Source organism: Plectropomus leopardus, chromosome 5 (genome assembly GCF_026936395.1).
Source record: "Plectropomus leopardus strain MGB_pleo_1.0 chromosome 5, ASM2693639v1, whole genome shotgun sequence".
Lineage (NCBI taxonomy): Eukaryota > Metazoa > Chordata > Actinopteri > Perciformes > Serranidae > Plectropomus > Plectropomus leopardus.
Genome location: NC_142180.1, coordinates 24,914,594 through 24,938,858, shown reverse-complemented (window position 1 = coordinate 24,938,858; position 24,265 = coordinate 24,914,594). Strand labels below are relative to the sequence as shown.

Genomic DNA, 24,265 nt, shown 5'->3' with positions numbered 1-24,265 from the left:
TTGAAGAAACAGTAGTCCCATGTGCCTAAAGACAAAAAAATGGCTGCGTTTTAGAAACTACAGGAAGAACAGTCAAATATTCGGTATCAGCTAATTCATATTAGGTTCAAGATCAAAGATATGCACTTAGGTATGCAGTGTAAAAAAAAATCTCATACAGAAAATATTTACAAAGCACAATTTTAGCATTTTCTTACTGTTTTCCGTGTGTGTGTGTGTGTGTGTGTGTTTTTAATATTAAGGGATGACCTGTAAAATTATGGCAGTTATTCAATATTCTGGCAGTTATTCAATAAGTATACACACCTTCTAGTAATTTTTAAAAAACATGAGGAGGCAATAAGCATCTGGAGAATAAATTACCTCAAATTAGCAAGAATTAGAAAAAAGTAAATGAAAAGTACCTGAATTAAAGAAAGTCAAGAACAAACATGAAAATTACCAAAAAAAAATTAAAATAAAAAAAGGACAGCTGAAAGACAAACAAGAAAATGACTTTGAAAAGGTGCTTAGAATTAATTATAATTTGTAATATAATTTTAAACATAATTTTAACTATCATTTTTCCCTAGTTTTTTGTAAATTAAATCGAATTTCTCTTAATTGGCAGGACATCTCTTGCTAAGTTGCTCACTGCCTTTTTCCCCCACGTTTTAAATAAAACCAAGTTACTCAGGTACCAAAGGTTTAAGCACTCGTAAAAGGTTTTCTGAACGCAGCACAAGAAAAGTGACGTCAATCCAGGTTTCGAAGCATGAAACACAATACATGAGAAAAAATGTCCACTTCTAAAGGAAACGTACGAGGATGCAATAAGAGAGTATAGGAACATATTTTATTCCAATTTAAAACATTTAAAGGAGAAGGCTATGAAAATCATTTTCATGTTTGAATGAGGTTCAGGCAACAGTGGTTGAAATGAAACATACAAAAGAGAAATATGGCTAAAATACTGTAAATCAATAACCATTAGGACCCTTTTCATGAGGGCGTTGCATGAATACAGTATCTCACCCACCCACTCCCTCCCCAACCTGACAAACACATGCAATTAAAATGACATTTATCTTAAAAACAGCAGTTCATCATTAATCTTAAATATAGAATAAAATTGTCCTTTTTTTTTAGTTAATTAATCACATACGTAAGTGTTTATTTGTTTTAAAAACTGGACCATGAAATTCACAGGCCCTCTGATTTTTCACAACATTGGCACTTGTTAAGAGTCTGGCTTTACAAAGAAAGGGGATTGGCACACTCATTGTACATAATTTACATTTGGTATACTTAAAAAAAAAAAGAAGAAGAAAAAAAAATCAAACAAAAATACATTACTTTCAATTTGTACACCACTACACAAAGTTTATTTTTAACTGTTTTAAAAAAGTCTGTCATCTTAAGTGGTCCTAAATACACGTGTTAAGGTGTGTCAACCTTACAAAAGAAACAAAAGATGCAAAGATAGCTTTTAATATCACTGCATGTCCATCCCTCTAATCAGAATGGATCTCAAGCATAATAAGCAATAGCCGTCAAAAGTGTACACATACATACACACACGCATACGCGCACACTTCAGAGTACCAACGAGCGTGCTTGAACGAACATCTAAGTTGCATGAACGCAGGCCCATTGCAGTGGTGCAGTTTCAGTGCCTTCGACCCAGGGAAAGAATACACAGTCCAATCAAGTACGGGAGAAGAGAGCGGAGAATGGCGGACATGTAAACACACAGCAGTCACCTACTCAAGATCATAACCACCAAAATATTATAATGACCGTTTCAGTACCTTCACTTGGCAAGTCTTTCAATAAATACATTAATACTGAGGCTTAACACACAAGCTTCATTTAGGAAAAAGACACCATAATGGAAAATTGATCTAAAAACTACAGAGCTCTGGGTCGGGTTACGACAAATTGTGAATTTTTCCATATCTTTTCTGTGGCTGACTGATTTTGTTTGGCACATTGCTTTGTACTGGATTGTCGTACAAACCTCCACAATGCAGAATAAAGCAGATACAGTACAAATCAACGCAAAGAGTTTTTAACACATGACCCAGCCCTGCTCCTGGCTCTTATCACTGGTAGTGTAACCATGTGACCTTTTCTGTGCTGGTCCTGCGGCTGTGAGGGGCTAACCACACAAGAAAATCAATACAACAAACAAAATGTCACACTGCGCTGACTTGCGTCACCAACAACATGAACTTCTGTAAGAGATTGAGTTTAAAAAGCATCACCTAATATACACGGGAAAAAACTGGTCAAGAAAAGGCCTTTAAATGTTGGCTGAAGCACCAAAGATTGACTCACTACCAATACGTGCTGGAAACACAATTTATCGGCCGAAATAACTTTCAAAAACCGAGGTTTGCAACACCTCCAATATTGTTTCAACTCATAGAAAATGATGGCACTTAGCATAAATATATCCCTTCTTCTTTAAGAGTTTCAGGATGCACGAAGGCTAAATGGAGATGATGGCTTTATCAACACAAAACTGGGTGCATGTGACTATATTCAAGGTCAAGTAATAGCAGCAGATTATGCTGCTTTTCTGTATTTTTTTTTAATTCAAGCTGGAAATCTTAAGTTAAGATGCACAAAAGGAGTTTGGCAAGATCTGTTATATAATTTTTTTTCTTTTTGATGTTTTATCTGACCTTTTTAACTCTTTCAACGTGCGCAAAAAGGTCAAAATGTCCTGAACATTCCCTTTATTCTGACACCACCACAGCCAAAGCCAACATGGAAACACTACCAATGACAAGATAAGCCGAAAATGCATAACCACATGGTGGAAAAATATTACAAAGCTAAGAAGATCATCACATAACTGATAAGAATGTAAGGATAGTTAGATTAGAGACCGAAAATGTGCTATTGCACCTTGGGAAACTCCACTTCTTTTGACGTTAGCCATTCTCCTCCTCTAAAAGGCAAAAAGATGGTGAACAAAGAGCCAAACAGCCACCAGACTTCCCTCGGGAATATCGTGTAGGCATCTGTGGACTGCTGCATTCCTCCCTCACTGAACCTGCGGCCATCACCCTCAACGGGATGTCAACACACTCTTGATTCATAGCCCCCCCACCCCAACACTCGTTAATTAATTGCACCTTTTGCTCTATGCCATCCATAGAGTCCTTTCATTTCTACCAAAGCTGCTAGTAGTAGCCCTTGTGATGAAAAAGTTATGAAAACTTACCTGAATTACATTGTGAAGACAAAAATAGCCATCTATCAACGCTCAGCTTAATGGAATATTTAAACAACTATCAGGCAAGAGACACGATATGGGATTGGTACCAATAGCCAACACATATCCTTAAAAATTACAAAAAAAAATGCAAGCATCCTTTAACAGTAAATATTCAACCACTAAGTTTTTTGTCTGTTTTCATTTTCCTATTTGCATAAAGCACAACCCTGACATGGAAACAGTGTTTTTTTTTTCCATTGTCAAGCATTTCAAAACAGAACTGCAACAACTAAATATATGAAGTATCATTAGAAAGATAGAACACTTGTCCATAAAATAGTTTTGATATTTTACAGCAGTATAAAATCTCCTCCTGTCTCCTCGGTTGGAAAAACGTAGAGCTGAAACTACGGAGGAAGTCTCATTTACTGTATCAACAACACGCAGATCTGATTGATAAATTAGACATACAAAAAAGAACTATTTACTCTTTTGCTATCCGTTACAGTTTATCAAACGTTGGCCGAATAATATGGCAAAGTAAAGTGGATTACGGAGAGAAGCCATATGGATGATCAAGACCAACTTGTGACTTATTAAGCGAACTGGCAGCGCAAAAACGTTATTTCATCTACGACTGACTATTGCACTGTACTAATCTGGTATCATCATCTGTGCACAGGACGATTATTCTCACCATCGAGGGGAACAAAGAAATCACAGTACTAATACACGTGTGATTCAGACAACAGTCGACATAAAAATGCCACACAAAGTGAGTAGTTATGTCATCAACATCTGAATGATCCACTTAATTAATTAAGCACTTAATTTTGGCAATTTCCAAAGTTGTTTTGCTAGTATCTGAACCACTTAAGGGATGAACAGGATCCTGGCAATGTAATTACATTTACAGAAACAAAAGTAGGTGGAATTAATTTGGCCATGTGACACAAAATGACAGGGGAGTTGGTATACAGTATGTAAATACTGGTAGTCTTGTCTTTTAATTTTGTTTTAATAATGTATGCTAACACTTTAAAATGAGGGGCAGTGTAAAAGGAAACATTCCTTTGAGTAGTCATCTTCAATTTAATTTTAATCGGAGAACAATAGCAGTAATAATATAACCAAGAAGTTAACATAGCTGCGAATATTTAGTCTGCAGAGAGTCACCTCTGTGTAGCCCTCACTGTGTGTGAGCAGCATGAAAACTTTATTTACATTCAACAGAGCTTCTGTGCTCTGATTTGGGGCAGGGTTAACAAAATAAAATACAAAATTCAAGACTCAAGTGGGACCAAGTACCTCACTGCACCCCAGCACTGCCTGATACTATATTCCTATCATCATAATTAGTTACCCTTTGCAGAGGAGCGGAGTCCAGCTTGGCCTTGTGTCCTGTTGTAGTGTGTAGCATGCATGGGTTAAATAAGAAGAAGGGGAGAGAGCCCTTTGTCCATAAAAGCTTACCCAGAGAAGGCCCTCTACCCACCTCGAACACACAAACACTGGTGATAATGTAGTGTAAAGAAAGAAAAAAAGTGAGCCGCACCAAGAGCCAAGAGGAACCCCGGAGCGGACTAAAAAACCCCAAGAGAGGGGGACAAATGGAGGGAGTGTTATATTTGTGTTTGTACAAGAGGAGCAATTATTAGAGCCACAAAACAGATAACCTTTTTTTTTTTTTTTTCAAATGGGCAAACCAACAACCAAAGGGCTAAGTGTAGAGTGGAGACAGAATGTGGATAGTGTTGGTCTGGTAAAGTATGAAGTTTGACTCTTTAAAGCAGCAGTGTGTTTCATGCAGATGTGTGTGTTTCTAAAAGTGGACTCTGCATTGTGTGTGTGTGTGTGTGTGTGTGTGTGTGGGGGGGCTGCAGGTCTCTCTCCCTCTCCCTCTGTGTTTCCGTTTCTCTTTTCACACCAGGTTGTATTCTTTGAGGTTGAGCTGCAGGATGGTGTCTTTGACGGCGGCAAAGACGAAGCGGATGTTCTCCGTGTCGGTGGCACATGTGAAATGGGAGTAGATGATCTTGTCACTGTCTGGGTTCAAGTCCACAAACATCTTCAAGATGAACTCACGGCCCGCTTGGGCGTCCCGCTGGGGACCTGGGAGACAAACAGATTATTTTTTAGGTTGTACTCAGCATCAAAGTGGTATATTTTTAAAGGAAATGTTGCAATATTTTAACCTGGACCCTATTTTCCCGTGTTTTTTTTTTTTTTTTTGTCTAAGTGACTAATGGAGGCATCATTTTTTAAAAATGATCCAGTATTGATAGAGACTGTAGAAAAAGCAGTGGTGAAACAGGCTGGAATGTAACCACCTAGGGCAGGCATGTCAAACTGGTCCACAGGGGGGCCGGTGTGGCTGCAGGTTTTGTTTCCAACCAAGTAGCAGCACACCAGACTTGACTCATTTAATCAACTGATCTCCGTCTTCAGACAGTTGATTGGTCAAACTGTGTGCTCTTGGTTGGTTGGCACAAAAACCTGCAGCCACACCGGCCCCCCTGTGGACCAGTTTGTCAGACACTCCTAATGACAATCTGAGCCGGTCTGTGGCATAAACAAGCATTTTTAGTGGACGGAAATTGACGGTCCACAATTGCCCACAGGAATTACACTGCAGCAGACTCTTAATACTGGACCAATATTGTTCAAAAATGACATTCTAAAATTGTTGGATCCATTAGTTACTTAGGGTCCAGGTTGAAAAATACTTAAGTTTCCCTTTAACTTTTATTGTTCTCTTTTACCATTTTATCAGTTTTTCATTTCAGCATTCCTCAGTGTGGGTTAAAATATAAGCATCCTTTACAGTTAAATAGAAAACAACTGATAAGGAGGACAAAAAAATCCCTTCTGAATGAAACGTTTCCATTCTGTGATTTTTGTCAGTTTGCATTGTAGTACAGCCTTATAACCAGGTGGTGTCACTACAGAATCAAAAATATAAGTGAAAGGTTTCTGTGTGGATGAAGTTATAGATCAAAGGTGAAAGAAAATCTGTTAGGATACTAATGAGCTAGTTTGATGTTTATAACAGTAAACAGCCTTTAAAAACTGTTAATTACTGGCTAAAAGTAGACTGAAAATAACTAAACGATGACAGTATTACTGACAGAGCTTGATCTATGGCTCAACTTCTCACCTGCATGTTTAATTCATTAAATGAATCCTGGAATTGGATTCACTGCTGAGGCTCAGCTAACAGCATTGTCTTACACTTCACAACCTTTCGGATGGAAAGACTTTATAAAATGCGTGTTGTAGTTGAGATGTCACTGAAAGTAAAAGGTCAGACAGATTAAAAAACAAAAAAACAAAAAAAAAAAAAAACAACCTACCGTCAAACTCTGGGAAGTAGTCGACCAGGTGAGAATACATGATCTTCTCCTCCAGCAGGTCCTTCTTGTTGAGGAAGAGGATGACGGAGGAGTTTTGGAACCAAGGATATGTGATGATGGTCCTGAACAGAGCTTTACTCTCCTCCATACGATTCTAACAAGAGGAAGTGAAAGAGTAGGGAAACGGAAATAAGGTTAGGTATGTATTCAGAAAACAAAACTTTTTAGTTGTTTTGTGCTTGATTCTTACTCTACACAGTAAATGCAATAAATAAACTGATTTTATTCCAGGCTCTAACTTAATGGTTTCCCAGTGTCCCAAGAAAAAAATGATCACGGATGATAAATATAAAGATATATTTTAGGACTTCACTGATGTTAGGTTTACCTTGTTTAAAAAAAAAAATACAACTGAGGTTAAACCATAACATTAATCCAAAACTGTCAATGTAGAATTGAGAGAGTACACAGTTCATGAGTGTGTGTACACTGTCTCTCTCTCTCTCTCTCACACACACACACACACACACACACACACACACACACACACCCACACACACACACACACACACACACACACACACACACACACACACAGAGCAAGAATATGAACTGCAACACTGACATCTGAAAGCAGTGTACCTGTCGCATCTGTCAGGTAGTTACAATGGCCTTCTGCAGGAGTCAGATTTTACACTTTCTAGGGTCACGGGTGACCCAACCGGCCAAACAAAATACGGAAAAGACAAAGTTATAGACGGGGACAAACTACAACCACGCTGTCTGTTGGTCTCTTATTCTCTCATCTGAGCATGCCGGAAAGGTGGTCTTCTCACCTGTGCACACGTGTCCACACACCCAGTGCTCACCCAGACAGAAAGATTTTTATTATTATTATAACTGTGCATTGATTCCAAATATCGGTTATCAGCCTCATTAACTACTAATAATCGGTATTGGGCCTGAAAAACTATTATCGGTCAACCCATACTTTTTTTGACACAAAACATTAGCTTGCTGGCATCACTTGGACTGCAGCATTTACAGTGAAGACAGTGTATTGTAGCAACAGATGAGAAATAGTCAAGGAACACTTAAGATAGTCAAAACAACCCCCAAAAAATGGCACGAGACTTTCTCTTTTAATTGATCCAGGCACGTTCCAAACATAAGATTGTGTGTATCTAGCAAATCTAGAAAGTGGAGCTGGAGACGTTCTCATAAACATGTCAAACATGTCTCCTCTTCTTCTTTCTTATCTCAGCTCTTGCCAGCATCACTCTCTCAGTTTAGACTTATCAAGTCATAAGGCGATCCCGAACAGACTTGACCTGACGAAATCAAAGACATTTGAAAACAATCTTGTCAGGCTCCGACTGGTCTGAAGGGTCAAAGTCTCGGCCTCGAGCCTGTCAACACGACCGGATAATCTCTTGAGTCTGTGATGCCTAACCGCTGCCCGGCCTTGTCTTAGCCTTCAACCGCTAAGAAACAGAGCTCATAACAGCATCAAAATGTTCCAGTGGGGCCTAACCACCTGCGACTATGTGTCACATTACCAGAAAATAAAATGAAACCTGCAGAAATGAAAACATATTTCTGCCCTAGTGTGTACAATAAGGCCCTGCACCTGAGCAGGCCCGGTGAAGATAAAGTACAACGTGTGTGTGTGTGTGTGTGTGTGTGTGTGTGTGTGTGTGTGTGTGTGTGTGTGTGTGTGTGTGTGCGTGTGTGCATTAACAAACTGTTGCCAGGGTGGACAAACATCAGCATTATTTACCACGAAGCTGTAGCGACGTACAGCAGATACAGTGAGTCAAGCTGGCAGCTGTGTCTGGATTATGAAACCCAGCTGTCATATGACCAGGTCAGAGAAAGGGTCTGTTGTCAGGAGCGGAGCAGAGGGCATACAGGGGCTGATCACATTAACTTTATTAGTGATAATTCTATCTGAACAGTCAGAGCTGATGACAGGGACAAAGTAAATTAACATGGAGTAAAGACAAAAGACCTCTTGTCTCTTTGTTACGAGAGACTCATCAACAGGCATGACTGTGCGTACCGTGTCTGTGTGTGTACATGCTGGGGTACACTCAGTTACATAAACCCCTCTGACACATCTATGTCCTCCAATTCAGAGGCATTTTCTATACGAATGTGACAAATGGCAGTTAAATAGAATACATAAATCAGAAAACTGCATTTTTACAACTTGCTGCTTAACTGACAAAAACAGGTACGGTTGCTTTAAACTTGACCTCACTGGTTTTTGACCGCATATGAGAAACGCGAAAAGGTGCCAAATTATGACCTTAGAAAGTTGATAAGGTGAATGTGTTAGCAAACAGTTGCTAAATTACACATCAAGCAGACAGAGATCAACATACGCACGTATATGAAGTTGTATTTCTGGCAACCTGAACAATGTAAGTCTAACATTCACTCTACTTTTAACTCTGTTTTGGTCACCACCAACTCCTGAGAGAAACATCTGGGGCTGTATTCACAAACATTAAAATATAATCCTGTGCACCTTTTCCACCAATATGGAACGGGTTCCGTTTCAGTTCCTGCATCTGATTTTGAAGCATTCAGAGAATTTTGGCCAAAAATACATCGGTCTGGAACCCGAAAACTAGTATCCTAGCTAAAACAAAAAAACAGCTGATTTTCTGAACCTGAAGTGCGAGTCGTGACAACATCAGTGAGTGTGTCATATTGTTCAGGGTGGAAAAGAGGACGGAGGAGGCAACAATAGAGACACTAAGTGAGGAATCATCAAAAAAAGAACATGCAGTGGGACCATTAATAGTTGGTTTGTTCCTTTTTTGATAAAAATATAAAATGAAATAGCTGCAATGACAGAAAAAAGGTTTGGAGGTAACCAATGCGAAACACTATCTTGCTAGTACTGTTTACTTAAGTTTTGCACAATGCCGCACGTTAAAAAAATTGGTGGAAACGTTGGAAAAAAACAGAGCTAATTTGGTGCAGAATTGGTATCAGAGAGCTCCTAACCTAGCCTAAAACATTTCAAGAAAGGAGTCCGAGGTTTAGGGTGATTTAGGAACATTTTCAGAGCAACTCTGAGCAAAGCGGGGACAGAAATTTCCCCCTTGTGGTTGACCCGGCTGATGGGTATGACATAATCTTTTAACAGATGTGATTGGTTGCCTTTTTATGAGTCTGCAAGTTGTGGACACCCAGTGGAAATGAAATGAACTGTGCCACAACATGAGACTGTGAAACTGTTGACATTATTTGTGTGATCACTGCTGATGGAAAGTTGTGACGACCCCAATTCATCACTGCTGCACTGTCACATTTTCGTGGTGCAAAATATCTGTGATCTCATCTCTAATGAGATAAACCAAAAACATAACCCCTGCACGGTCTAATCTGTAGCGTATCATTAACTCGTCTTTTTGCCATTTTCCCCTCTGATTAATAAACTCCTAAGCTGCTTACAAGTCCTCCTCCCTACTCAGTTTTTCACCTTAGGAGCTTAAAGGCAGAGATGCTTTGTGAATAACTTTGTTCTCGATGAGGATCTTTTTTTAACTGTACAGAGAAATTCTTGGAAAAAGTCATCGTTCTAATAGTTTTATTAGAATTTAATCCCTAGGAGCAACACTTTGTACTAGAAAGCGTGTGAATACGGCCCCTGGATCGTTCATCAGCTCGCTAACTTTGTCTGTTTGCTGAGCAGGTAGCTTTAGTGTTCAGTTCAACTGAGCTTTTGTACAGAAAACAGCTGCCCGTTGATGCTGGAAATTACGTTGAATGTTTGCACTTTAAGTTTAAATCTCCAGTTCCAGCTGTAGGAGATTCAACAGGCTGTTTAGAAAGCTGATTTTAAAGTGAAAAACCTGCAAGTGTCTTGTGATGAGTGATTGTGTGTGCACTCAACTATTAAGAAATCCGAATGATTTCTGTGACGCAGTCTTACCTCGTTGTCTGACTCCACCAGGACCTGGTCGTACTCACTGAGCGCCACCAGGAACATGATGGAGGTGACGTTCTCAAAGCAGTGGATCCACTTCCTCCTCTCTGACCTCTGACCACCCACGTCCACCATCCTGGTCGGAGCACGATGGGATGAGATGGAGGGCCGCCAAACAGCAAGCACAAGCAATCACATGAATAAGAGGAAATGACAATTAGCTCTAACTCTATCACCCAGAGTCTTTAGATCTTCACTGTAGCATATTAGGGTGAGCATGCATTTTAAATATTATCTGAAATAATTTTATGTTTTTTGTTAATCCCTGAAGCCAGGAGCCAAAGGACCTGTGTCACTTCAAAGACAAGAATAGGATTTTCAAGTGGAAAATGTATCAGCGCAAAGAGGCATTCATCTTGTAAACTGTCTCCTAGATTTTTCTTTTTCATTTACACTAAGCTTTGTATCTCGTGGTGGTCAATCAATACCTGCCACGGCCAGCGTGGTTTGACTATTGTTACTACTTTAACATAACATCTAATGAGTCCAGCGCAGTTCAAGCCAAACACCCCTTTAGCACTGAGAATATAAACAAAAGAAACGTGAACAGAGAATCTGCAGCGTGAATCACGGAGAGGACAGAGCTTCTTTACAGTGGACCAAAATAACTACAAGGAAGTGTATGTGTGCGAACAAACAATGCCATCCTCCTCTCCTTTCTCTGCAAAGCAGATGCAGTAGAGTCCATACAGGGGATGGAAAGTAGTACAAAATATTTGCTTGTTTAGAAGTGCCTAAAAAGGTGCTAAATGTGAAGAGGAGCAACAGATAAAGGTTGGAGGAGTACAAGAGTTGACAGAAGAGATGAGGAAATAAAGTGGTGCTGGAATGAGTCGTAAAACTCGGAAATGACTTAGCATTTTGGCATTCCCGGTTCCCCAATCTCAAAGTCTACAGGCTTTTTTGAATGTCTTTTTGGTTAGATGCCTGAAATAAGGTCTGTGGTAAACAAAAGCTTAAGATACTTTCATGTTTTGTTCTACGACATAAAATACCCCAATCATGAAATCTGAAGCTTTTACAAGTCTTTAAAATAGTGGTTGCTAACAACCAGCTAAATGAAACTACAGTGCGTCATCAAAGATGGCTTTACAGCCTTGTTGTGGTGGTGAACAAAAGTCAGGGAGTACTTGGTTTATTATCTAACATTAGCTCTTTATTTCCAGCAATTGCATTTAAAAATTGTGATGTCTATTTGTGAAGATTATCTTGCTGAACAAAACTTGTAAGTATCAAAAACATTTGTTTGCCAAAGAGCTTATTTTCTGCCATAATCCAAAATGTTTTACGAGGGAACCAGGGCGATGCAAACTTCTGCACTGGCCTACGAAAAACGACATCCCTGCAGCACTCTATTAAAGAATTGGGAAATGAAGACAGAAATATTGAAGAATGCAAGGGTGGGAAACATGGATCGACTCTTGGTTAATATGGTTATAATGTACACATTTTTGTTTGGATGAGTTTTTGTCAAATTGGTAAAACAACCAAGCAAAAGTAAATAATTCTAATTAAATTAGACTGAAGAGCTAAGGTTGTTAGATAAGAAGCTTCTAGCAAAAATCCAAACTGTAATGAATGAATTGAACTGACTGTGCTCATGAGTTAAGTCATCTGAGGTCTCTATTCCAGAGATTTTAGCCAATATTATTCAAAAGCTAAACAGTGAAACTTTGATCACACATCACAAAGGTGAATCCAGTCAGTGATTCTGCCAGAAGGAAGGAGGGCATTGATAAATGGAGTCCTCCAGAAGAAACAGCCTAAAATAAAACTCCTTCACATCAGACGACCTCCTTTTTTCCCCTAGCAAGGATGAGTGACCTACTTAGTACGATAAGCTCTCCTATGTTGGATAAGCCAAGTGAAATGACATTTTCTGTGACTTCAAAAGCCAATTAAAAGAGAAGGAAGCAAGCCTAATGGAGATGTGTGTCTATGAAAGGCTTCCTTGTTGCAGCTACGGCCCTGATAATGGCAAGCAGAGGCAGTTTAATGCTACATGTGCTTGTAACCATACAAGAGTTTGAGGCCGAGGAACTTCTCATCCTGCATCAAGTACGCTTCATGTTTAATTACAGGAATATGACGGCTCGTTCTCATAAATCACTAAACTAAGAAAGCTCAATAATTGTGCTCTTCTTCCAATAAAACCTGACACCTCACATTCATTCCCACTTCATATTCGTATTTTCGGTCTCTTAACACAAAATTGATGTCATTGAGAGCATGTAGTGATTCACCATCAGCAGCGCAGCCAAGCAGAGTAGAGCCTATCGGCAAGCTGCAGCAGGGCTGCTGGGAACCTCTTCAGCACAACCTCATTGCAAGCAGAGTTATTTCTAGCCTTGCCAAGCGTAGGAGGGGGCTGACATGATGGCTTCCTATCGATTCGCACTCTTCTGTAATCGCTCTTGTTCCCTGGGTCCAACTCTATCTCCTCATCTTCTCTCTCTCTCTTTGCAAGAGGAGGAGGAAGGGAAGCTGCTCTACGTATTGGTGGCGGGTCCTAAGACTGTCTCTATGCCAAGTCCTGGAGGCTGTGTGTCTCGACTACACAGAAAAACTGTGAAGGACTATTATGTAAAAATACTGCCTTTGAGAAGTTTCTGAAATGAAAGGCTTGTACGGCTTGGGCACTGTCATAAAGCATCAATATTTAATTACTGACTTAACTTCATTTTACAATTACTCATTTATCCAGGCCGGTTTTATTGTGCCAAACTACGAACTACAGTCAAGTGACAATAGAGATACATGTAGGGGCTAAGGTTACATCTAACGATTTATTTTCATGACAAATTATTCTGTCTATATAGCTGCATAGAAATTATCAGAAAATGGTGAAACATGTGAGTAACAATTTCTCCGAGATAATGTCATTAAGTTTCTTGTTTTGTCTTACTAACATGCAGATATTCAGTGTGGCACCCCAGTACCACTCCAAACGGGACCTCTAACTGCCACTTTTTTTACATTAAAAGCTTTCAACTGGCAAATCATGTTGTGTCTTTTATTGTATTGCAGCCCCCCAAAAATGCATCCATTTGTCACCAAGTTAGCGCTAACTGGGGTCAATCATTAAAAAATGTGTTTGTTGAAGTAAGTACATATGCTGTTACCATGGTAACTATTGGTATCCCCAAATCAACCAGGACTGAAATCTTGAGGAATACAACTTAAAATGATGAACCAGTTAACAAAATAGTTAAATAACTGCGACTGACTGGTCGTTTCAGCTCTAGTAGCATTTGCATTTACACTGCACATTGAACGTACTGCTATAACAGAATGAGTTGGGGATACAATCAGACAAAAATGGGGACATAAAACATTGCTGAAGGTGACATATAAACATGCTGATTCAGACTTAAGATGGCCTTCTGGATTTTAAAATGAAACATAACACTAGTAGGGTACAGACTGGGGTTAGTCAAAGTAGTATAGTTCTTCTTTCTACCTGAAAATGATGCTTTGCAAGTCGAAAGGGTATTCTATGATCCCAGTGGTTGGGATTCGAACCCTAAGCACGTCCTGTTGGGTTGGTAGATAGGACGGTTCAGCAATACGATCCAGATCACTTAGATAGCTAGAGACAGGAAGGACAAAGACAGAGAGAGGGAGGAAAGAGAAAGTGAAGCATAACAGCAGATACAGCACACCCCCGCCAAAAGCAAGTGGAACAGTCCAGATGTAACCACAGAAAACCATTCCCAAGAGTTATGAGGGGATTAGGTGACGTTTTGTACCTCTACCCCCAAATTCTCTCTTAGAAATTGAGCTTCATCCTTGATGGCAGCTCCCAAAGACAAAACATTCCTCATTTTTATGCTCAGCTTCTCCTCACAATGCATACTGTGAGAGTCTGGGGAAGAGGGAACTTTTAACTCGACTCCAAAAAAATGATTTAGCACTCAAGAGGCCAACTTTGACTGCCTGGGTGAAAATAAAAATGACTGTTTTCTAAAGAGTCTTGACAGGAGGGGGGGCTGTTCTTGAGGCCAGTCTTTGAGAGTGTACCATCAGGGATGTGTTAAAGTGCTGAGCCCTGCTGTGCAGCGCAGGGTAGATGGAGACAGCGGCATCGACGGTTTCCAACTGGCTGACAAACTGTCGAGCAGCTAGCCAACCAGTGACATCATCGGCAGCACTTGACACCAGTACCTGAAGATAATATTCTCCAGGTCAAATGGGTACTCAATGATGCCGGTGGTAGGCACTCGAACCCGCAGCACGTCCTGCTGTGTGGGCACGTACCCCGCTGCTGCTATTCGTTCTAAATCGTTAAGGTAACTGTGGAAGGGGAGGGAACATATGACAAAGAAAAAAACGAGGGCAAAACCACCAGTTTCAACAGTGCAAGACCACATGCAGATGTGTAACTCAACACAGAACACAGCTTTCTGCTAAAAAACACATACAATTAAAAAACAACTTTCAAACAAATATACATAATCTCTGTGAACAGATGTCTGCATATTAGGGCTGGGTGATATGGCTCAAAAATAATACTGCAATATTTTTTAGGCTACATCGCAATACGCAATATATATTTTGATATTGTGAAATCTCCTCAAAATACAAGATTAGGAAATGTACTACAGTGAAAATGAAGTGGCTAATGTCATAATAAACTTAAAGTGTTATTATAATAAAGTTAAATAAAGTACTGTCAGTAAAGTTACCTAAAGAGTGGTTATAATAAAGTTAAATAAAATACTGTTCTAATGAAGTCAAATAACATACTGCAGTAATTTAAAAAAATCAAAGCAGAACCAATGGTGCTTTTATTTTGAAGCACCCGACTCGTACTCAGACCGGAAGTGTTGATGTTTTTGATGTGAACGTGAAGCTTCAAGTCAAGAGTTAGCAGTGAGCAGAAAGTTACTGTTGCCGCAATGTCTAAACATAAAGACTACACTGAGCATAAAATGAACATCTCTCTCATTTGCATATTAATAATATTTGCAAGTCGCACTGGTGCTCCATGGTTGCAAAATGCAACTAAGTAGTCGCCTACTGGAGCCTTAAAGATACAAAAACACACATCTCACCCTCTCATACTTCCGTTTAACTCATAAATTTTTTACCACAGTGCCGTTAAACGTGATGACTTCTTCACACAAGCCTTTCCAGCTCTGACACCATCTCTCAGGAGAAAGTGGTCTGGGTGGGCTTAGGAGTGTTTGTGATATATCATGTTTGGGAGGCTTTTTTTGTGTGTTTCTGTAAGATGCAGAGAGCCATAAGAGAGAGTGAGAGAGCCATAATGTCAAAGAGTCTCATGTTGGTGGCTTAAAAAAATTCTGTGACAATTTATACTCAATGTTTGCAATGTAGTGAATGCACATATCTCACATGAAACAAGTCACGATACAGTGAGTATATTCGATATATCGCCCACCCCTACTACATATGAATGCAGAATCTGAAGGTAACAGGACAGGGTTTTGATATTGGAAGCATTCGGGTTTCCGTGTGTATGCTGAGTGGGACTGACCAATCACATTACAGTGGGCATTGGGTGCATGCAGGTAAGCACTCCATGTAGGGAGCAAAAGAGGCAGGACGCACTAGCTGAAATGCAATCTTGGAACCCATCTGATGACAATTTAGCTTTTTATGAGGTTTTTTTTTTTATTTATCTTTATTAATGTGAACATATCTGTTTAAAGAGGTCAGCCGATATGACTAGCACATAAAGGAGGAAGTGTGTTTTGACAGTGTAGCCAGCTATTATCCATATCACGGATAATAGCTGGCTTCACTGGAGCCCTAAAAACACTGGCCGTTCCCCCGCAGCTTTATCGACATTAGAACAAGCTGATGGGTTCTGAGATTGAGCGAGCAGTTGTTCATACGCTAATTAATCTTTAAATATATGCATATAAGCTTGAATTTATTTCCAAATCCTCAACTTTTTAAGGAGCCATATTATAGACTGATGCAGAAATACGCTTCAAAATCATTGGCAGTTGCCAACATTTCCTCCTTTCCCCGACTCTCCATCTGTCTAAACTCTTTCCCCTTCCACCAGTCTAGAGCATGTTAACACAAGTACATAACTGCTGAAAATGGTCTATTAACATCTTTTAAATGTGTCTGGCATTTCGTCCCTAGTGTCGACACTATGGGAACGGTTATTTAGCTGTTTCATTACATCACATTAGATATCTTGAAGGTCACAGTTACAAAGTGATAGTGCTTCTCCACATCTACACATAAAGCAAATTATCAGTCATTTCAGCAGATTAATAGATTGCAGACGTACTATTTGGTTGAGTCGGAGAGCTGGTACTCTCTCCTGCGATCATAGGCCTCCTGGATGCCAGGGTCAGCCCACAGCATCTTTATTGCACTGATGTACGGCTGCTCAAATGACGAAACCTTCTCCACGTCCACCTCGCGCACAACCTGGGCATTATTCTGTGGGAACAAGAAGCACAGCAGAAAAGCACAATTTTAAAGACATACCAATTTAGTAACTGAGGCTGTTATGCAAAATCAATTGAGAGAAATTCACAAGTGTTAGCCTCCAAATGTTTAAGTGGGTGGCATCAGGTGCTTTCTTGGTAAATTACGACTAAAAAGTCTGGGGGGATATGATGTCTTTCTAAACTGGCACTTTTACTACCTCTACAGTGCTATATTTCTGGAGGTATACATGTCTTACCTGGCTGGTGGATGGATTATCTTTGAAAAGGAGAAATGGAGAAAATTGGAGCAAAAACAAAAGAGTTGCATTTAAATTTTTGTTCAGTATACATATATAACCCCATTTGTAAAAATATATAGTATGTTAACTGTGTTCAGTCACAGTTTATTTATTTATGATTAATTTAATGTGGTTTGCATGAGATTTAAGCACTGGTTACAAGCCTTGCTGACAACAGTGGGCAGATGTTTCAGAGGAGATTGAATGAGAATTCACATTTTGATAGAAAGTGGACTCTGATGCTTGAACGAAGTAATATGTCCATTAAGTAGACACTGAACTTCTGTCTGCTTGTCAAGTACAAATCAACCATAAATGCACACTGAGTTTGTTTTTTTTCTTTTCAGATACATTTGCAAAAAACAAAACAAAAAAGAGATGTTGCGCACAGAGACCTTGCACGCTGAGTTTGATGCGTTTTACTGTTATATTCATTGCGAAAATTCACAACACGAGACACATCTCCCTTGCTGTCTTGTGTGTGACCCGTTCCTCTGTCTTGTTGCAGATGTGTCCTGCTGCCACATTTTATTCAGTTAATTGGTCAAACAACTCTCTAAAAGCTTTTGACGGATGCGAAAAACACAGAAAGTCATACCCGTTCCGAAAACTTTGATGACGGATGAAAGTTTCAGATTGTATTTGTTTTTAGACATGCAACAATTTCGGACAAAAAAATCGTGCAAAGGCCTTAAGAATTTGTTTTGTCACTGGAAGCAATTTGTCCCTTTGCTAGCATTAAATGGAGGCGAATGGGAGGAGAATATTCGCCGGTGTTAATTTTGTACGTGTGATCATGCCCTTTAAGTATTTTGTCGACATTAGCTTAGTTAAGGTGAGATCCTTAAATCATAAGTAAATAAATTAAAGGGATAATGTTATAAAAGTTTAAAAAAGTGATCAAATCACTGCAGCAACACTATAGCCTGTATTATCTACAATGCAACTGGACAACTGACAGTTACGTCAGAAGTTTCAGTGAGTTGTGCTCGTAGCCTCAAGAAGAGATGAAGGAACAGACTGCAGATATCTAATAACTTCTCTTTAACTCCACACTGTGTGGGTGTGTTTTTTTAAGATTTTCATTGACAGTAACCAAACAAGGCTCCAACTCTCATATCAGGTTCTAAATCAAACATATCTAAAATGGGATAAAATCCAAAATGAGCCCTGCCCACCAAACCAGCAAGAAAGAGAAAAAAAGACATTTATAAACCTCAAATGTTAAAAACGTTCTGAACCACTGCAGAAAATAATGTTGACTTGTAGGATCCAATTATTCATAGTAAGAAACTTATTGAGAAAATAAGCTTTCAGGGTCTTTAACCATTACAATGAGTTAGTAATTTCAATAGCTGGTCAGCGATATATGTGCCTTTCAAACAAGTTTCACAAAATATTTGCATGTGGAAAAAAGATTAGATAGATAACACCCTAACAGTACGCACCTTGTTCTGCTCGTACTTGTACGGGATCTTGAGTGTCTCAGTTGCACGGATCATGGCCTGCATTGAGGTGAAGATGTTCTGGTAGACCAGTTTGGTGAAGCCCTTCTTATCCTCATCTGTGTAGCCTGACCCATGGATTATTCTCATCTGCTTGATAAAGGTGCTCTTGCCGCTCTCTCCAGTACCTGAGAGGAAGACAAAAGACACAGGAGGTTAGCCAAAAGCTGGAAAAAGGTCATAAATAGGGATGCAAAAATTGTGAAATTCTGAGCATGCCAATACATATGTTTCAAATAATAATTTGGCTGAAAGCTGATACTGATTTTTTTTTTTTTTGTAACTGTTGCTTATTTAGTTTTTATTGTTATTTATTCCCCCTGACAGGAAAACAAATAAATCTTAATTATAAACCAGTTTTTAAGTCCTTAATGATTTCCTCTCTGATATGCACTTTAATATTGCTGTGAAAACACCAACAAATTCCTATTTCAAACAACTACATTTATTTAAGTTTTTTCTCCAAAAACTGCATTTTATGAGATTACATTTGAACACAACATGAGTTTGTTATAATTTATCATTATTACTAAATAAACCTTAAACGCATCATAATGTCAATGCAACCTCCGTCAGCTGTTACTGGCTGCTAACAGCCAACGCTATCTGGCTCTCTTCGTGCTGATTTTAACACTTTTTTCCCCCGATGTAGCACAATCAGGGGAACAATACTGTGTGTCCCCTGACAACACGATGGGGAGTTTACTGCGTTCTTTTGTCCTGAAAAATTTCCTGGGAATATCTCTTTTTTTTTCCCAACACATTTTCTATTGTCAAGTTTTGGAACTGCTTTTTAGCCTGCACAAAATAGATGTGACACAACAGAAAAACATCGTCCACAGCCATCGACGAATGCCATCTTATTTACCGATAGGCCAGGGGTATTGAACCAAGCCATTGCTGGCTGATACTGATGTGCGGCCGAAAAATGGATGCATCCCTAATCATAATGCAGAGAGGAACTTGCTGACAGTGTGAGAAGGTGAGACAGTCTTCTCCCCACACTGGTCATGACCCAGAAAAGACAGTTATAGAGTAATCCTCTAGTGCTGACAACTGGAGACCGATGAAAAACTAAGACGTAGTGATAATTATGGTGTGCAGATAAATTTGGAACATTAAAGAGAGTGTGATGTGAGACCTCCTCACTGAAGTTTAGCAGTAGTGGATTCAAACATTAAAAAAAAAGGGCAACATCACAAAACCCAAAGACAAGCTCTAATCCATCCACCCTCATCAAACAAATCAATTAAAAATACAACAGACGACATCACAGTAGCAGTAGCTCTTCAACATTAATTCAGTCAGCAAATGTATTTCTGAAAGCAAACAGTCAGTAAACTGTTCTCAGCAAAGCATAATTCTAAATTGGTCAAATTGTAGCCTTTTCATATAAAGCCATATTTCTGTGGTACTAAACTCCGTGCGACACGCTCACCCTGTCTGTCCACCTCAATCCTGCTGCTGATACACAAGGCAGTGAAGGAATCCACACCATCATGCCCCCAGGCAGCGGGCCAGACCTCAGTGCCAACTCAGTCTCTGTGTTTTACCAGTACAGGAGGCTCAGCTGAACCTGCCATTCTTCCATATCGTGCCAGCTCCTGGTCCCCTTATTGTTAAATTATGTCTTCGTTCTATTAAAAACAGTAAAATTTTATCAGTATCTTAAAAAAAAAAAAAAATCTTGGTCATCTTGGTTTTAGTGTCCCAAAATGTGCACTCTAACAATGAAATGTAATCATTGTTTTGGCCAGGGTTAGCACAGAGGCCCGACTGACTGTCTGGGTTAGTGGAGCAGCCCAGAGTAACCGCATGAGGGCTGCACGGCTCACCTCAGCTCAACAAAGAGCCGGGTAAACTGAGTTCACTTCTCCAGTTTTGTGTCACAGTGACCATGCATGTGCACAAGTGCATAAACAACCTGAAAGATCAAGTCATAGAGAAGGAAACTTGCTTGCACATGCAGATAAAGAAAATCCACAGATCCCTCTCACGACCTTTAGCTTCCCACAAGAGCTTCCAGGTTCTGTATCTGTAAGGACAATTTCAGGGACAGAGGGGACGCCAGAGTCAGGATGAAACCATCAGGGACTGAACACTGTGGTCACCAACCAAAGAGAAACATTTAAAAGACAAGGCAGGTAGCGGTCTCACCCAAAATCAACCTCTTTTTTTCACTATGCAGCTCTCCCTCTAGAGCAATCCTTCTCTCTTCCACCCCCATTCCACCACCTATTTTCTTCCTCTACATCCCTGCTCGAGCTCTCCACCACTCATCTCTCCATCTCACTTCTCCCAACATTCACGTCTGAGTCACTGCAGCTTCAGCAACACCTATTCTCTGTCGTTTCTACCTTTCACTCTCGTCTTCATTTCACTCATCTCAACCGGAGCTGCTACTGAAAACTATTACCTATCATGTGAAGTAATAAACAGATTACTTTTTCTACAAACCAAAAAATTACAGTTTGAATTATTTGTTAAAGCATTTAAAGTGCCCAACAAACGTTAAAACAGTGATGTCCCTTATATTGCTGACAGTGTGTTGTTTGAAAAGTTAGAAATTCCAAACACATTTGATTTAAATCAAGAATGCACAATATTGGATTTTTTGCTGATATCCCACATGCTGATATATAACAACTTATTTGGCCGATATACGGACATTTTTCCCCAAAACTAATTTTAGTGATCATCAGGCCTTTTCTGTAGTGAAATTTACATCATATTGTGTATACTCTTATCATGATGGCGTGAAATGCAATGCTTTTCAGTGGCAGAAGTATTCATTCATTGTGCAAAATATGGTAATACTTCAGCTTAAGGTTGATGTTTTGTACATGTTCAATTTGTCAGTGTTAATGTCAATTGTGCTATCGGCAGAAATCAGCATGTTGGCCGATTCCGATATTTCATTTTAAAGACAATATCTGCCAATACTAAAAGGTGCCAATATTATCGTGCAATCTTAATTTCAGTTAGTAATGTCTGCTATGTTGATTGACATTTTAAAGTTGCATTTAATCTCAATTACCACACAGACGGTACATGCAAACTAAAATATCAACATATCCATACATGTAGACGCAGCATAAACAGAACTACATGCAAGTCTTTTTTGCTGTATATTAAGCCTTTAAGAGCATCACCCAAACAGTATGCCCTGCACAGGAGCACAGGATCGACAGCACGGATCTCTGTATCTTTTATCCCTGAAGTGAACTGAAGCTTCTTGCTGGCAGGTGAAATAACACTAACAGCCTTCATCAATGCTGGAGGCTCTGTGAGGCTATAAATAGATCTTTGTCTTTGTTCAGTGTGTTAACATGCTAACATTTGAGAATTAATAATAAACAGACAGTGCAGCTAAAGCTCATGAGAAGGTCATTCATTTTAGTATTTAGTCGTAAACCAAAGTATTGGACAAATTCAAATTTCAGTAAGTCACTCAAAGTCACATGTCAACCTCATGGTTGGGCTCGAGGAAAAGTTAGTAGGATTCATGGTCTGGGGTCGGCACATTCTCACTCCTAACTCTTCAAATACCAAAGCTTGTTCAGTGGCCGTATACGTCAAACTGTGACGCTTTAAATCCCCATACAGCGTCAGTTTTGGATGCTCAGGAACAGACTATTACATGCATATTGTCTTTTCAAAATAAACTTTTGTCATCCCGGACTTTAAATATAAACTGAAACCAACGTAGGTTTTCTTTGTTTTAAGGTTTAGGCAACAAAAGTACTTGGTAAGATTTAGACAGAGGATCATAGTTTGGCTTAAAATAAGTTACTAATAAAATAAGTGTTTTTAATTAACAGAGGATAACTTGACCTATTACACATGCATCACGTTACATAAGTCACCTAACAATAACCCTACGTAGTTAAAATAAGTCAGTGTTGACTTTTGGTTTCACAAGGGACAGCGGTCTCCAAATGAAAGTCCTGTGTTTGTTTAACCCATGACCACCACGCCCTGAGTGGATTTTCTCGCTCTTTATACTATGTCAGTTGCTTGGAGTATAGAATGATGACGTCGCTCGCTGCGTCTCGTACACAGCCTTAAGGGAACCTTAGTGCGCTGTTATCAGAGAACAAAGGCTGAAGGACCAAGTGTCAGTATTTGAGGAATTGGGACTGAATATACACTGCTGGGGGCCATCAGTATCTGAACAAAATGTTCGCACACATTTCCATTGACAAAATTTCAAAACTTTTCCACGACTTTTCAAGGACCCTGGGAAAAATTCAATTTTGGAAAAGCATCCACATCACTGTGTCTGCTGTAGTTGCTGGACAGTTACAGTACTTTTTTATGCACACACACTGAGGAGTCTCACCATCCATTTACAAATGTAATGTGCACGTTTTCCATTTGTATCAAGCAGCAGATAAGTTGCTCTTGTTAATTTGTCTTACTTGACACAGCATGTCTTTTCATACTACTATTATGCATTGCAATGCCAATGCTGAAATGATAAATTGAAGCATATTAGAGATACATTATGTCAACAGCTTACTTGCAGAAAATAAATGCGCTGTTATGTTAAATTACATGGACGGTTATCCCCAGGTGATTATTGTAACAATTACTTTCATTGCATACACAACAACTTTCATGATTTTTCAAAACCTCTTACTGATTACTACTAATTCGATGACTTTTCCAGGCCTGGAAAATGAGTGTTAAATTCCATGACTTTCCCAGGTTTTCCATGACCGTGGGAACCCTGATAGTAATCCACCTGTTTTTCAGTCTAAACCAAAGTAGTGGGCTAAAATGGTGGCGCGTCCAAGATAACCATCCACAGAGCCAAACACAGATGGGACACTGTGTGTACTGAAGGGGACACATGGTGGACTACAGCCTCCACTGTGTCCAACAGATCAGATTAGGGCTGTGCAATGTCGTCTAACATTTCATATTATGCTATATCGTTCATTTTCGTTTACATCATCTGATATCACTTTGCTTTCCTCTGTGAAGCCAAGGGGGCGTCTACACCAAACCCGACATGAGCCGGGTCCTTCAAAATAAAAGCACCATGGATTCCACTTTGATTTATTTAATTACAACAATACTTTAACTTTACTATAACTGTACTTCATTTAATCTAATACTTCATTTTATTTAACATTATAACAGTATTTCAATCTACTCAATTATAACAGTAGTTTATGTAACTTTACTTTATGGCAGTAGCTACCTTATTTGTAACTGTAGTTCATTGAATAATTTTGTATTTTAGAAGTTTAAAGTAGTTTAGAGGCCATTTTAAAATAACTGGGTATATATTGTGCATCGTGATACAGCCTAAAAACATCCTGATATTATTTTAAAGCCACGCTGCCCTGCCATAGAGTGAATCAATATTGAAAGCAAAGTTTCAGTGGCAATACCAAATTAAGAGAAAAAGGAAACACTAGAATACAAACAAACAAAAACACAAGTGACTGATAGTGTTTACAGCCACATTGT

The 24,265-nt window shown here is 39.3% G+C and overlaps 1 protein-coding gene across 2 annotated transcripts in view; it reads right to left on the bottom strand.

Annotated features, from left to right (window-relative positions):
* Positions 1 to 816: 816 nt before the first annotated feature.
* The window catches only part of LOC121938034 (guanine nucleotide-binding protein G(q) subunit alpha-like), a 46,181-nt gene continuing 22,732 nt past the window's right edge, over positions 817 to 24,265 (bottom strand). Inside the window, exons 2-7 of one of the 2 annotated variants that reach the window (XM_042481331.2) lie at positions 18,728 to 18,912; positions 16,836 to 16,990; positions 14,729 to 14,857; positions 10,511 to 10,640; positions 6,562 to 6,715; positions 817 to 5,320 (exon numbers count right to left, since the gene is read on the bottom strand). In XM_042481331.2, coding sequence (XP_042337265.1) covers positions 5,130 to 5,320; positions 6,562 to 6,715; positions 10,511 to 10,640; positions 14,729 to 14,857; positions 16,836 to 16,990; positions 18,728 to 18,912 — 944 coding nt within the window. In that variant the 3' untranslated portion in view covers positions 817 to 5,129. Of the gene's footprint in view, positions 5,321 to 6,561; positions 6,716 to 10,510; positions 10,641 to 14,024; positions 14,154 to 14,728; positions 14,858 to 16,835; positions 16,991 to 18,727; positions 18,913 to 24,265 lie in introns of both variants that reach the window. The other variant, XM_042481324.2, reaches the window with a different exon arrangement.